The 15,813-nt window shown below is 43.2% G+C and overlaps 1 protein-coding gene across 1 annotated transcript in view; it reads left to right on the forward strand.

Annotated features, from left to right (window-relative positions):
• CD34 (CD34 molecule) overlaps nucleotides 1–15,813 on the forward strand; it is a 54,986-nt gene that overhangs the window by 21,233 nt on the left and 17,940 nt on the right. Inside the window, exons 2-4 of the mRNA XM_089514443.1 lie at nucleotides 6,174–6,314; nucleotides 7,673–7,929; nucleotides 9,153–9,227. Of these exons, the coding sequence (XP_089370569.1) occupies nucleotides 6,174–6,314; nucleotides 7,673–7,929; nucleotides 9,153–9,227 (473 nt within the window). The remainder of the gene's footprint in view (nucleotides 1–6,173; nucleotides 6,315–7,672; nucleotides 7,930–9,152; nucleotides 9,228–15,813) is intronic.

Raw genomic sequence — 15,813 nt, forward strand, 5'->3', positions numbered from 1 at the left:
TGTGCCCACTTCTGTGGTGAAGTTGCTACTACATCCATATGAAATATACACATCCTGGGTAATGTCATATGAGACATCAATCAGCTATTTCAGACAGTTGGTTTTGAATATTTGTTCTAGATTAATTTTAAGATAATCCAGGATTCTTGGCAGAGAAAGCATATCATCCTGCACAACGGAATGTTCTTTTAATAAAGTGGTGGGTATAAAAAAACAAGTCACCCAAACACTGGGAAATAATTGATTTCTTATTCTCTTTCTACCCTGAAAAAGCAGGGGGGGATAATTCTTAATTAAAATTTCTTTCAAAACTATCTTCACCTTTAAAACAAAATTGCTACAGAATATACAAAATTTATATTTAAGATAGACAAAGCATGGCATACATCACAATCACTATGATGTAGGTTGAGCACAATGTAAGGTACTTCTGGAATGTTCACCTTTTCATTTAAAATATCAAAAAAGCAGCATTTCTGAAATGAAAAGTAAATTTTATTTTTTTTGTCCAGTCTCCAAAATGAGCAGCTCACTGTATCCAAGAGAAACCTGTTCCTGCTTTAAAAGAAAATCTAGCACAACGTATAAGTCTTGTTTAAGGGACAAAATAAAACTCATATCTGCCAAATATGTCAGTTTTGAGTAACAATATTCAGGTTTGAGAAGCAATTGAATAGCAAGTGCCTATAACAAGGGTGGGTATCTTCCCAGGACTAGGGCACATTGCCTGCTACCTCTGCAAAGCATTGCTAAGTCAGCAGTGTGACATCCTATTCAGTACTTTCATAGTTGTAAGCTAGACTAATGGCCTTATAAATTTTGGTATTCACATTTATGATCATGGCACCAATGCCCAGATCACAAAGGCCCCCTAAAACCAACCTTAACAGCAACCAAAGGAGTTCTGCAGCTTTAATGAGTAGGTTGCTGAAGAATGACACATCTGGTCCCCTCCCTCTGTCAAGCCACAGTGTAACAAGGAGTTATGACAAAATAGTGCAGGGATATTTTTAAACTATCCAAGCAATGGCTAGAATTCTACACACAGTACTTAGTTACATAACTGCCTTAGTTGCATAGCTAAGTAACAGCTCCTGGCTTGACCATTCCAACACTACTTGTCATCAGACATGTGAAGAAAAGGGTATCCATTCTGCTGGTGATCAGATCATTTCCATCCCCCTCCTGCCAGCCAGTGAAGTTTTGACAAGTAAGTGCAACAGCTCTTGCTTCTCACTGTTGCAGCCTTGATGCCTAGCAAGAGAAGGTGGAAACATCATCCAACCATGCTATGATTGTCAGCAGAATGGAGCCCTTTCTCTCCACATAGCTGATGCCCAGTAAAGTTGGAGTGTGAGGGCTATAGTGGCAAGTCAACAATGCCATGATCATTACTATGTTGTTGTTCAGTGCCTTCAAACTGTTTCCATCTTATGGTGATGCTAAGGTGACCATATCATGGGGTTTTCTTGGCAATATTTGTTCAGAGGAGCTTGGTCTTTGCCCCTTTCCAACTTTCTTTGGACTACAGCTTTGAAGACCAGAGTTCAAAGTCCTGGTTAGCCATGTAAACTCACAAGGTAACCTTGGCAAAGTCACACTATCTTTCCAACTTTCTTTGGAAAGATAGTATGACTTTGCCAAGGTCACCTTGTGAGTTTACATGGCTAGCCAGGGATTTGAACTCTAGTCTTCAAAGCTGTAGTTCGATGATCAAACCACTACACCAGGGACCATGAATATGGATCTGTTATGGATGTGTAAGACGCTCTTATGCATTCCTAAGAGCTTGACAAATTGTTAAGCAATGTTTCTGTTGTCCCAGATTATTTTCTGCCATACCCTGGCATCAGCTACAATGCTTTATTTCCACTCTCAGATGAGTTCCTTTTTAATTCTCAGATATATTGGAAGAATATAATGGCGGGATACAGACCGCCGCTTTGTGACGGTCTCTCGCCGGCGCCATTTGCTCCGCGCGGGAGCTGCAGCAGCCAAACTGCGCGGCTCCCACGCGGAGCAAAAAAGAAGCTCCATTTCGGAGCTTCTTTTTGCGGTGCCTTTATGACGTCGCAAGGCGCCGCTGGCGCATTCGCGACGTCATAGGCGCCGCTGGCGCATTCGCGACGTCATAGGCGCCGCGACACGTCTGGACGCTATGCGTCCAGTACGTAAACATGGTGGCCCCCATGTGGAAGGGGTGCCGCCATGTTGTACGTATTCTATACGTACTATATGGCGGTTTGTATCCCGCCGTTCTCATCTCTTCTTCACATTTATATTTTTACATTAGCAATATAGGGATAATGTGTAACAGTGAAATAGTGCTTTTGAACTGCAACTCAATGATACTACAAAAAACACTTTAAAAAAATAGGAGATAAAATTTGTCATTCCAAACTTAGGACACACCTCAGTAAACTATGCCCCAGGTTGGTTTTGCTTTGCTTTGTTGCCCAAAAAGGCATGTAATGAGTGGAGGCAGAGGTGACAGCAATCAACAAAACCACAAAAAAAGTCCAAAAAAATATATTATGGGAACTCACACTTCTTTAAATCAACCTGGAAAGGTCTGCAGTTGCTCTTTTCCAATTTAATTAATAATTTCTTTGAATGTTTTGGTTCCTATAATTGCACACATGCACAGAGAGAGAGAGAGAGAAATTAGGTAACAGCACAGTTTTGTGACATAACATCATCGTATACCACTGCTTTCAGTATTACCTGCACAAATGATATGAATCTCTGCCTTTATTCAAGACTGCATCTCTAGATGGTGCTCTTTGCTTCTGCTTGGATGCTTCATTATTGTCTCAAGCTCAGTGCATACAAAAATGAAGTTCTGAACTTTCCTCCCAAGAATTTCTCTCCTTACCCACTGACCACATCATAGTCAATAAAGCACAAATCCAGTTTTTACCCTTGATTCTTCTTTCTCCTTTCCACACACATTCCCCACCCATCCAGCCTATCACCAACCATGTTGCCTCTGTTTTTACTCCTTCCATCCATCATCTGTCATGTATAGGAAATTATCAGATGGAGGGATAAGGACAGGAGCAAAGCAGATTGCTCCCATCCCATTCGTGCAATCAGGGCAAAGATTATCACACACAGCGCATTTCTCCCATCTTTCTGCCATCAATGAAGGCTATTACACTTCACTGATGGCAGAAGGACAGGAAAAGTGTACTGTGTGTGATAATTGCACGAATGAGACAGGAGCAATCCACTTTGCTCCCATCCTTATCCCTCCATCTGATAATCTCCTTAGACTCAGGCAATATTCCAGAAATTTATTTTCAGCAATTTCCACATAGCCTTCTTTTTCTCATTCAGGAGTTACAGCCAAAGTGACAGAATGACTTCTTTGACCTTGTGCACTAATCATTGTGTACCCTACCTGTTCAACTTGTACAGAGAAAATATATGCAGAACAAGTTTAGACGTAGAGGAAAGAGGAGTGAAGAAAGGAAGTAGAAATAACAACAATCTAAGATGTGCAAATGACTCCATGCTACGAATAGAAAATATCAAAGACTTGAACCAATTACTAAAGAAAGTCAGAAAGGAAAGTGCCAAAGCAAGCTGAATATTGTTAAATATTAAGAAAATAAAAGCAAGGACCACAGAGTAGTTTCAGAAATTCAATCTAGATGATGAAGGAATTCAAATAGTTAAGGATTTCCTATTGATCAGAATGGAGACTGCAGTCAAGAAATCAGAAGACTAGGATTGGGAAGGACAGCTGTGAAAAAACTAGAAAAGATGTCAATCTGTGAAGGTATAAAACTGAAGACCAAAGTTAGGACCATCCAAGCCATCATATTTCTCATCGCCATGTACAGATGAGACAATGGATAGTGAAGAAAGCTGACAGAAAGAAAATCAACTCATTTGAGATATAGCGCTGAAGAAGAGTGCTAAGGATAGCATGGACAGCCAAAAGACAAAGAAATGGGTCCTTGAACAGATGAAGCCTGAACTCTTCCCAGAAGCTAAGAGGAGTAAACTGATGCTGTCATACTTTGGACACATCATGAGAAGGCACTGTTACTTCCCTTGATCTAGACACGATACTTCTACTGATGCAGCCTAGAATTACATTGGCCTTTTTACCTGCCACATCACACTGCTGACTCATGTTCAACTAGTGATCTACTAAGATTCCTAGATCCCTTTCGCACATAGAAGATTTTCACACGGCATTGTTATATCGTTCCTTTATCGTCCCAAAGTGTAGTGAACTCATCTTAACAGACAGACGATTCCAACAGATTTTCACATGAGGCTGTTAGTGTTCTTTAATCCTTGATATATCAGAATTCAGCAATAAATGATTACAAAACAATTTCAAAACAGTTACATTCACACACTGGACACAGCAATGATTTAGCAATGATTTAAGAACACTAACAGCCTCATGTGAAAATCTTTTGGAATCATCTATCTGTTAACACGATTCCACTACACTTTGGGACGATAAAGGAACAATATAACAATGCCATGTGAAAATAGTCTCATTAAGCCAGGTGTCCTCCGTCATATATCTATGCATTTCATTTTTTGTCCTAAGTGCAGTACCTTACATTTCTCCATGTTGAACTTCATTTTGGTAGTTTTGACCCAGCTTTCTGATCTATTAAGGTTAATTTGAATTTTGATCCTGTTCTCTGGGGTATTAGCTATTCCTCCTAATTTGGTGTCATCTGCAAATTTGATAAGCATGCCCCCTATTCTTTCATCCAAGTCATTGATAAAGATGTTGAATAGCACTGGACCCAAGACAGAACCCTTGATAGACTCAATCAAAGAGACCATGATGCTGAGCCTGCGTAACCTGAGGAGAACAGATGAGGACAGAGGGGCTTGGAGGTATCTCATTCATGAAGTCGCAATGAATCTTTACTTGACTTGAAGGCAGTTATCAACAGTAACAACAGTCAAAGTGCTAAAACATTGTAGCACTATTAAACTAATTAAGCATTAGAATAATTGTGTTTTGATAAAAACATTCCTCTTTCTCTTCACTTGCTCTCCGTTGAATCTATGTCCTGGAAACTACTGGTGGTAGCCATCTTAGTTAGTTCCAGAATAATATAAATAAGGCTGCAAAGGTTCAATACATGTCACTTTGGAAAATGCTGTGTAAAACTGACCTGGGAAAAAGAAATGAAAAGTCCTTAATAATGCCAGGAGTTCCCAGGAAATTATTTGATATGAAAAGAATGTAATGTGGAGCTTCAGAATAAAATTGGTTTGCACAGGAACATAAACTGAAACTTTAAGAGATTTTTTCCCTCTCATCTGGAGGAACTCTGTTTGTTGTGTGTAAGAGAGAGAGAGAGAATGAGAGAGAGAGAGAGGCATGTTACAGACTGCCAGATTGCAGCGGTCTGGCTCCACCTCCGCTTTCAGCATGGAAATCGCGCTCCTTCCTGGGCCCCGGAAGAGACGCCGCGAGGCACTAGTCGCGCACTCGTGGTGTCACTTCCAGGGCGCGACATGCGGACGCACAGCATCTGCTACGTCAATATGGCGGCGGCTGTGTGGAACGGCCGCTGCCATTTGCCACGGACTCTGTCCGTGATAGGGTTGGGGCGTCTGGAAGAGACGCCCCTTTTTCAAACTGGGACGTCCTCAGGACGTCCCTAATGGCGGTCTGTAACCCACTAGAGAGAGAGAGAGAGAGCACAAATGGTGTGTGTTTGTGTGTAAGTGAGTGGGCATGTCCACCCGATGCCCATCACTGGCTCTGGTTCATAGTTCATTGGCTCATCCTCACATGCAAACCACAAGCACTCCTGTATTGCAGCATGTGGCCCTCAGCAAAAAAAAAAAAAATCCTCTACCCTCATCAATACAACTCTTTTTTTCTATTTCTCCAAGAAAACTCTAGTCCATTTTAGAGATGGCTTAGGTCATCTCTCTCCTTGATTACTATAGTCTCCTTGAATCTGATCTGCATTTGTATGCTGTTTTAATGCTTCACCTCAGACCAGCCAGGCAGTTCTTCCACACATGCAAATTATCACTCACTTAAAGTAACTAAAATGCATTTATGAATTGAATTTTCTTCACTAGATAATTGCTAAGATGACTCCCTTCAGAGACTCATACAATGTTTCACTGTGTTTTGAGATGTAAATTCTCTCTCTTTTTCTTTCTTTTAGAAAATCATGTTTCTGCGGCTGAAACAACAATTTCAGGAACTTTACCGAACACACCCACCACTATGAAACCCACCTCTGTGAAACCCACCACAAAAATATCAACTGGAGACCCCCTTACAACTACCACTACAACAACATCAGGTAAAAGGCATTGCCATTGGCTTCATACCTACAGTGCTCCCACAGTAGTATGGTTGTCCCGTCTATTCCTAAAATGGGATCCATACGATGCCATCATCCAATTGCTATCCAATTGTTTTCCCAGTACCAGAAATGGAAATGGAACTGTAGCTCACTTTACACTATATGAGTTGCTCTTTTGCCTTGCCTCATTCCCTGAATTCTAATAGGTGCAATGAATTATAATGGAAAATCTGTTAAGGAGAAAGAAATGGAATAGTTGCACAGGGCCATCTAAATGTTAGCATGAGTATCTTTCCATCTGGAAGCAGCAAAGAGACATGGTATCCATGTTAGCAATGGTAGATAGGGTGGAGTGGAGAACCTATCATCACTCAACATTCTTTCAGGTCAAAATCCACTTAGAGACATCCACATGTTTAATCCACTCTTATGAGTGTAGATCTTCTTTTTGGGGAATGATGCAATACTCACAGAAACACTAAGGTCCCTGAAGACTCCCATAGATCTCAGCACTGATGTCATAATTGTGCATCTGGCTATGGGAAATCCTGACTAATAGCTGCAAAGTATGTGAGGTGGCTTCAGACTTCACAGTAGATCAGACGGGTATATTGTTCAGTCAGTGGAGGGGGGTGCGAATTGCACCAGGTGACACCCTAAGGGGGGGTGATACCACTGATCCTAAAACATCTGCCTTTGGGCAGAAATAGACTTTAAAATGCTGAAGAGATGGTGCAAGTGGGGTAAGTCTTAGTGGTAGGAGAAAGGAGAAGCCCTAAATAAAAATTTTCTTTAAAAACATCACATTTTATCAAATTTTCACATTAATCACATGAAATTATGTGTATGCTTATGTATGTTAAGGGGGTATTGGATTGAGGCCCAAGTGTGTAACCTTTCCGGTGGACATCATTTATCACTCCATTTAAAAATAAATGTTCTAATGACTGCCAAAATGTTTTTCAGACTATTTTGTGAATAACTGAAATAGTGCATTTATGAAAGAGAATTATAGTACTGTAATAAAAATTAATTTTGCCTTTTTAAAATATGGTTGTTGTTGTTTTGAAACCACATTATTTTTAGCGCACACACACACCCAATTAAGCACTTCTATGCTCTTAAGGAAGCATTAAACACTATTTGGCCAGAATCCTTTTAGTGATATACACACCCCAGGATTCCATAGGATGGAGCCATGCCTGTTAAAACAGTGTCAAACTGCATTAATTCTGCAGTGTGGCAGCAGCCTAAGACAAGTTCTTATTGCCTGGCAGTAACAGAAGGGATATGGTTTGGTTCTGGGAGATCTCTGTTGTTCATATATGTTTCTGTGCTCTTTTTTATCTTTATAGTACCTCTAGTACTGGAAAATTCCACTCCATCCGAAAAGAACAGCAACAGCAGCCCTGCATCCACACCAGCACTCAGTCCTACAGTTAGAATAGCGCAGACATCTCCAACACAGCATAATATGTCACATGGTACCAGCAATGAAACAACTGAAACTTTGACTACAGTAAGACCTCTAACATCTGTTCCTACTGTGAGGACAAAATCTGAGGTCACCACATCACCTAACACAACCAGAGCTGAGGATAGTCATGTGATGGTAAGAATGGTGAAGAATTTCATCAGCTAGTTCAGGTGCAATGAAAGGGAGTTTCATTGCACCCAATTGTTTTAGATCTGTGATTAGCCCTATAATCCATCCTAACTACTAATTAAGTAGTACACTATTTCCATCTTGGGGAAATGCCTGTAAAGTGCAGTGCCATAGTCGTTTTCTCTATCAACCTTGTTATTGTCTCTGTCAACTGAAATTATGATCCTGTTTCTAGACTGAGAGGATCCTCCCTCCTCAAGTAATGCTTAAGTCTTAAAAGCATGTCTGTTCAACCATGCTGTTTGGCTCCTCTTCTCATTGTCATATTTCCACTGTGTTCCACTGTATTCAAGGGGTGATACAGTGCTGCCTGTCCTCCAGTCTTCTAGGGCTGTAATACTTGACTAATTTCATTCTTAAAGGAAGCCAGAATTTATTTTATTTTCAGCAGCTTGCTCGCCACTATGAGAAAGTCTTCAGAATATGTGTAGTTTTCAAATACTACTAAGGATTTATTTTTTGCAAAATTTGCATGTGACATTTTTGCACAGAAAACAGGACTTTCTATGCAGGAAACCACATAGAGTGTGGTTTCCTGCTTTAACTTGATTTCACCTAGGGACATTTCATACACAGTAAATGCTGTTTTCTGTGCAAAAAAACAAAACAAACCATGTATGATTTTGGGTAGAATAAGTCTCAAAACTGCCAAAAAAAATAACCCTCATCAAACTATAAATCTGTATTGTCTGCCTTCAGTGATATTTAGCTATATATCCTTTATCCATATCTGAATGGCAACATAGCAACTTCCTTGGGGACAAAAGTGATCTTTAAAAGGGGGGGGGGAAGAACTACAACAGCTGCCAGTTACAATTATGAAGCATTTTGAATTGTTGCAAAGTGATTAGGAAAGTAGTGGGCTTGGGTAAATATTTCCTGCTTCAGAAGTTGATTTGTACTGTATTTCTAATAATCTGGTTTATACATTTATTTTTATTTTCCTCTATTGGAAAAGGAGAAATATTCTGTGTCTATTTGCCTTTGTTGTTGCATTTTAATTAGTGCTTTTGCGAGTGAGTCTGTCAACTGCACAGAGAGCATAAAGCATGTTGATGGGGGGGCATACAAATGAGGTGGTAAAGTCTAGTAAAAAAAAGAATTAGTTATAGAGAAGCATCTGTTCTTCTTAGCAACATGACTTTGTTCTTCTTTCAATTCTTTTCCAGTTCACATGTATGAATATCAAGGAAGTGACAAACACGAAAGTCATATGCTTGGAGCTCAATGGAACCACCACATGTGTAAGTAAAAAGCAAGGCAGACAAAAGTAACACCAAGGGACCTGCTACGGTGGGAAACATGAAAAGGGATTTAGGAGATAACCTATTGCTCTAGAAGTCTGATGCTGTTTGGGAAAGGTAGTGCTAATCTGAGACTGTTTCGTGGTTTGAGAGAAAATTTTTGTTTTTGTTTACATTCCACAATAGAAATCTTTGTGTCTTCAAATTTAGTTCTCCTGGGCTCCCAGGAGTGGTAGGGTGGTAACATCAGCTCACTTCTCCCAGGTGGCCAGGTCATCCATCCTACCATTCTTCCTGCTTGGTCAGTAACTGGCCATAGCGGTTTCCCTAGAGTGTGGAGGTTCCACAGAACCTCCATGTGCAAAACGAGAGTCAAATGTGGTACAAGGAGATATGGAACATGTCCTTCACAGGGTCTAAAAAAAGACATACAGTTTTCAAATACTGGCCATCCAGCCTCTGCTTAAAGACCTCCAAAGACTCCACCACACTCTGAGGGAGCATTTCCCCCTGTTGAACAGCTCTTACTGTCAGAAAGTTCCTCCTAATGTTGAGGTGGAATCTCTTTTCCTGTAGCTTGCATCCATTGTTCCGGGTCCTATTCTCAGGAGCAGCAGAAAACAAGCTTGAATTCAGTAACTAATTCTGAGTTTGTTCTGAAATTCTTAAATGAATTTACATTGACATATACATATGAAGGTGTGTGGGAAGGTGGTAGTCACTAATTGTGCCAGTCAAATTTTATTTCTGAACATTAAATATTTGTTTGTATCTGCTTATCTCTAGAAACACACAGTCCCATTACGAATAGGAAACTTTGTGCATTACATGTATAACACAGTTGTTGTTGTTGCTGTTGTTAACTGCCATCAAGTCATCTTTGACTTATGACAGCCCTATGAGTGAGAGACCTACAAGTTACTCTGTCATCAACCACCCTGCTTAGATCTTACAGATTCAGGGCTGTGGCTTTCTTCATTGAGCCTATCCATCTCAAATTTGGTCTTTTTCTTTCCCTACTGCCTTCTGTCTTGTCAAACATTATCACATTTTCTAGTGAGTCATGCCTTCTTGTGATATGGCCAAAGTACAACTAGTCATCTTGGCTTCTAGGAAGAATTCAGTCTTGATTTGCTCTAGGACCCATTTCTTTGTCTTTTTAGCAGTTCACTGTGCCTGTAGAACTCTTTGCCAGCACCATATTTCAAATTAGTAGATTTTCTTCCTATCAACTTTCTTCACTATTCAGCTTTCACAACTATACATAGATGTGGGAAATACAATGGTATGGACTATCCTAACTTTAGTATTCAGTTATAAATCTTTATACTTCAGGATCTTGCCTAGTTCCTTCATAGTTGCCCTTTTAAGATTATCACATTGTTTTTAAACCAGCATATACCTGATAGGATAAAGGCACATTTAATTTTAAAACCAGTTGTTATTGCACTCGCTGGAGTCCAGGCAAATGCAACAGGTATGCAGCCCAGATCCCAGCCACGCTTATCCAGAGGCTTTTCAAAGATGAGGTTGCTGTGGCCCCAATCTGTCTTTGAAAGGGGCAGCTTGAAGCCGCCCCTTTGAGGTGGTCTGTTTTGCCCCTTTGTCTTCTTCTTATTTCTTGACTGCAGTCTCCAGTCTAATTAATGACTGAGACAAGGTATGGAAGATCTTGAACTATTTCAATGTCTTCATTATGTACTTTAAAATTATGTAAACCATCCATGTTCATTATATTTAATTAAATCGGACAGTATGTGCTGACCATGAGTATGTTCTTGATGATGGCTTGATCATGTAAATTGATAGGACAACATATTCTCCTTTTAATCGTATTTCCAACATTTTCTAACTGGAAGCTGGGAAATTCAAGAACAAATTATCATTCAAAACAATTTAAAGCAGAATTAAATTTGGTCTATATTTTTAAACACAAATTTATGGCAATATATGGATATTCTTTCCCAAACTTAAATGTTGAAACTGTGTTCAAACCGCTTGCAAATGTATCACACTGAACTCAGTGGGGCTTACTTAAGTTAATTTACATTGGGATCATTCTACTTCATCCTATTGGGCCATCCTACATGTACGAATATTTTTAATTGATGCCTTTGTGTGAGTGCATATTATCTTTCTCACTTTGGGCATAAACTGAAATGCCTTTACCATCCTTTATCACTCTGAAGTCTCTCAGTAATTAAAAATATTTGCTGTAAGTCAATGAGAGTTACAAACGTCTCTCTACACTATTCTTTATTTGGGGGAAACAAACTGCTGTTCATTGTGTCTCAGTTGTTGTTTTCAAAAGAACTGATAACTGTGTCTGAGTTGTGAGCAGACAGAAAGGACAAGAGTGCCTTCTTGATTTTCCTGTTGGGCTTTTCCAGTAAAGCATTTTATATCTCTGTTCAGTACAAAGGAAACTCTGACATTCTCTCAAGAGTTTTTTCCACAGTGAAGGGAAATCTACTTAACAGTGTTTTTCTTCCAACCAAACAAATGTCTATGGAAATATTTGATTGGATTTTTATTTTGAACCTTCCATTTTCCCAGGCATAAGATTTTCTGTGATAGATAACATTCTGAATTTTTTACAGTTGAAAAAGTTATGACAAAGATTTTGCAGAAGCCAGGTGTAGCTGAAGATAGCATTAAATCATATGATGTTTGGAAATCTTTTGTCTATCTTGTGTTGCCTACCTACATTCAGACAATAAATTCACATGGAATGAGGTAGACTAGGACATTTCTCCCTGATATACAAAAGTTTTATTCTGTACTTAAAGGGAGGTTTTGGTTGCTTTATATTATGGGGAACCCCCCCCCCCGGAAAAAAAAGTCATTGCTGCTGACTAGTGCAGCCTGAAGTAAAATAGGTTACTTGTTCACCCACTTTGTGCATATGAGGATTGAAGTAGAGGCCATCACTGGATTATGTGGTAGTGAATCCCCCAATGTTTTGATTGATTGATTGAAATTTTATTTATATACCGCTGTTCCTATGATCACGGCAGTTTACAAACAGAATAAGATACAATACGATACAGGTTATAAATATAATACAATAAAAATCAGAGTTTAAAAACCAAAATTAACAGCTAAAGTCCTTCATAAAAAAAAAATCGTATACTACTATATATCATTATATATAGTGCCGCCTTTGGACTTGGGGAACATCCCCTTTGGAGACCGGGACTGTCTGGCTTTGGCGTTTGGCGGCCAGCTGGGCGTGAGGGCCCTTTAAGGACCATCTGGGGGGAAGTTTGGGAGGAGCCCCGCTGGTGAGAGCGGCGGGGATAAAAGCCGGGGAACCGGACCCTCCCGACACGCCCCCTCTGCCTTCACGCCGGACGCCGCCGTCGCCTCGCCACCGCTGGACTGCACCCCTTTGCCGGGCGGCCTCCTCCCGGGGTTTTCCGAGGTGCGCAGCTGCGCACCGCCCCCGGGAGTGCCGCCCTTGGACTTGGGGAACATCGCAGCTGCGGAACTGCGCAACTGCGCAGTTCCGATCAGGGCGTGGGAGGGTTGTTTTAGCCCGGGGAGCATGAGGATGCCTATAGTGGCTGCCCTCTGCTCCACTAGCCGCCATAGAGGGTTGGGGGGAGGTTAGGGACGCGGGGGATGCCAGGGCCAGGGATGACATCTGGGAGAGCGGAGCTCCTATCGAGGTAGTGTGGGGCAGGGGGAGGTATGGCGGTGGGAGAAGGGACTTGCGTTCCAGGGGAAGGCGAGATAGATGCATTATATCTATCCCGCCTTCCTGTCCCCCTCCCAACCTAAAGGACCTGAGGGTCTCTCCAACCGTGCCACAAACCCTGTCGCTGCTCCTGTGCAATGCCAGGTCTATTAACAACAAGTCCCACATCCTCCATGACCTCCTGGAGGACTCTAAGTGTGACCTGGCTTGCATTACCGAGACCTGGCTGGGGCCTGAAGGGGATGCTGTGTGGGCTCAGGCCCTGCCTGCCGGGTACTCGGTGAAGGACCAGCGCAGGTTAGGTGGGCGGGGGGGGTGTGGCCTTGGTACATAGGAACACCATGTCCCTCACCAGGAACCACATCCGACAGACCACCTATATCGAGTGTATTTACTTGACCCTAAAGGCTAGGGACAGTCTAGGGATTCTGTTGGTGTATCGGCCACCCCGTGCATTAGCGGACTCCCTTAACGAGCTGACACAGCTGGTCGTTGAGCTGATGTTGGAGACGCCCAGGCTTCTTGTCCTGGGCGACTTCAACATCTCCCTCACGGCCAGCTATGTTCCACCCGGTGCGGCTCGGGAATTCATGGAGACCATGGCGGCCATGGGCCTGTCCCAGCTGATACAGGGTCCTACGCATTGTGCGGGTAATACTCTCGATTTGGTCTTCTGTACGGAGGCGGAAAATCCGTGGGTGGAAATTGCTAAGATTTCCCCCTTGTCATGGACGGATCATTTCCTGGTAGAGGTGGAAATCAAGGCTTCTACCCAGATCCCCCCCGGGGGTGGTGGACCAGTTAGGATGGTCCACCCTCGAAGGCTAATGGAACCTCAGAGGTTCCAAGAAGCCTTAGAGGGGCTCACGGTTGGAAATGACGGCGACTCTGTTGATGCCCTTACCGGTATCTGGAATACCGGTCTCTCCGGGGCTATACACAGAATCGCTCCCAAGCGTCCTCTCAGGCCCGCTTCCAATCGTAAGCCCTGGTATACGGAAGATCTCCGGGCGAGGAAGCGGGTTCTGCGACGACTAGAGTACCGTTGGCGGAAACACCTTTGCTTAAACGACAAGACTCTCCTAGACCGGCTGTTAAAGGACTATGGAGAGGCAATACGAGCAACAAAGAATTCGTTCTATGGTGCTCGTATTGCGTCCGCTGAGTCACGTCCGGCAGAGTTGTTCAGGGTGGTCAGGGAGCTAACTCAGCTCCCTCCTGCCCCGAACCAGATCCTTGAACCTTCTAAGGCCTGCTGTGACCTTTTTAATGACTTTTTCGTGGATAAAACTTCTCGCATAAGCGAAGGTCTGAACGCCGATGTTAATGCAGAGCCTAGGGTAGAAGTGTCCAGAGCCTCCGTGGACTGCGTTACACTGGATCAGTTTGAGTTGGTGAGTACCGAGGATGTGGACAAGATCCTCGGAAGTGTTCGGAAAACGACCTGCTCTCTTGATCCCTGCCCCTCGTGGTTAGCGGCCCAGGGGGGACCGGTAGTAACGACATTGCTACACCGGATAATTAACACCTCTTTGAGGGATGGGCAGTTTCCATCGGATCTTAAATTGGCCATCGTAAGACCGATCCTAAAAAAGCCCTCCCTCGACCCCCTGGTACATAATAATTATCGGCCTGTTTCGCTGCTACCATTTTTGGGGAAGGTGATCGAGAGGGCGGTTGCGATCCAGCTTCAGGCGGTCTTGGATGAAACTGATTATCTGGATCCATTTCAAACTGGCTTCCGGGCTGGTCACGGGGTTGAGACGGCCATGGTCGCCTTGGTCGATGATCTCCGTCTGAGCATCGACGGGGGAAGCGTGTCCCTGTTGGTGCTCTTGGACATCTCAGCGGCTTTCGATACCATAGACCATGGTATCCTTCTGGGGCGCCTGGCGGAGGTGGGGATCGGGGGCACTGCGCTTCAGTGGTTCCGGTCCTACCTCTCTGGGAGGTCCCAGATGGTGCAGCTGGGAGACGTGTGCTCCAGCGAGCGGGCCCTTAAAACTGGGGTCCCTCAAGGAGCCATTCTGTCTCCCATGCTATTTAACATTTACATGAAACCGCTGGGAGAGATCATCCGGAGACATGGGGCGCGGGGTTATCAGTACGCTGATGACACCCAGATCATTTTCTCTATGTCTCCGACTGATGCAGTGACTGGGGATGGCGTCTCTCCTCTCGTGGCCTGTCTGGAGTCAGTAATGGACTGGATGAGGAAAAACCGACTCAAACTGAATCCAGAGAAAACGGAGGTACTAGTGATAGGTTCCCCCGGTCCGGGAATGGCGGTGGTTCCACCTGTCCTGAACGGGGTCACGCTCCCTGTGAAGGACTCCGTGCGCAGTTTGGGAGTGCTTCTTGATTCGTCGCTTCATCTAACTGCTCAGGTGAATGCGACGGTCAAGAGCACCTGTTATCAGCTTCGGCTGATCCGCCAGCTGCGCCCATACCTGGACCGGAGGGACCTAGAAACTGTTGTACATGCCCTGGTAACTTCGAGATTGGACTTCTGCAATGTACTCTACATGGGGCAACCCTTATACCAAACTCGGAAGCTTCAATTGGTACAGAATATGGCAGCCCGGCTGGTCACTGGTGCTACCAGGACCAGCCATATAACACCTGTACTTAAAGATCTTCACTGGCTGCCTATCCGCTTCCGAGCTCAATATAAGGTGTTGGTTATTACCTATAAAGCCCTAAATGGCTTGGGCCCAGGATTTCTGAAGGACCGCCTCTCCCCGTACAATCCGCCTCGCACCCTCAGAACATCTGGGCAGCAATTGCTGAAGGTGCCAGGGGCCAGGCTAGCTTCTACCTCTAGAAGAGCCTTTTCCACAGCTGCCCCTGCCCTCTGGAACACGCTGCCCACCGAGCTCCGCTCAT

Source organism: Sceloporus occidentalis, unplaced genomic scaffold (assembly GCF_023333645.1).
Source record: "Sceloporus occidentalis isolate IW3139 unplaced genomic scaffold, rSceOcc1.0.p SCAF_3, whole genome shotgun sequence".
Lineage (NCBI taxonomy): Eukaryota > Metazoa > Chordata > Lepidosauria > Squamata > Phrynosomatidae > Sceloporus > Sceloporus occidentalis.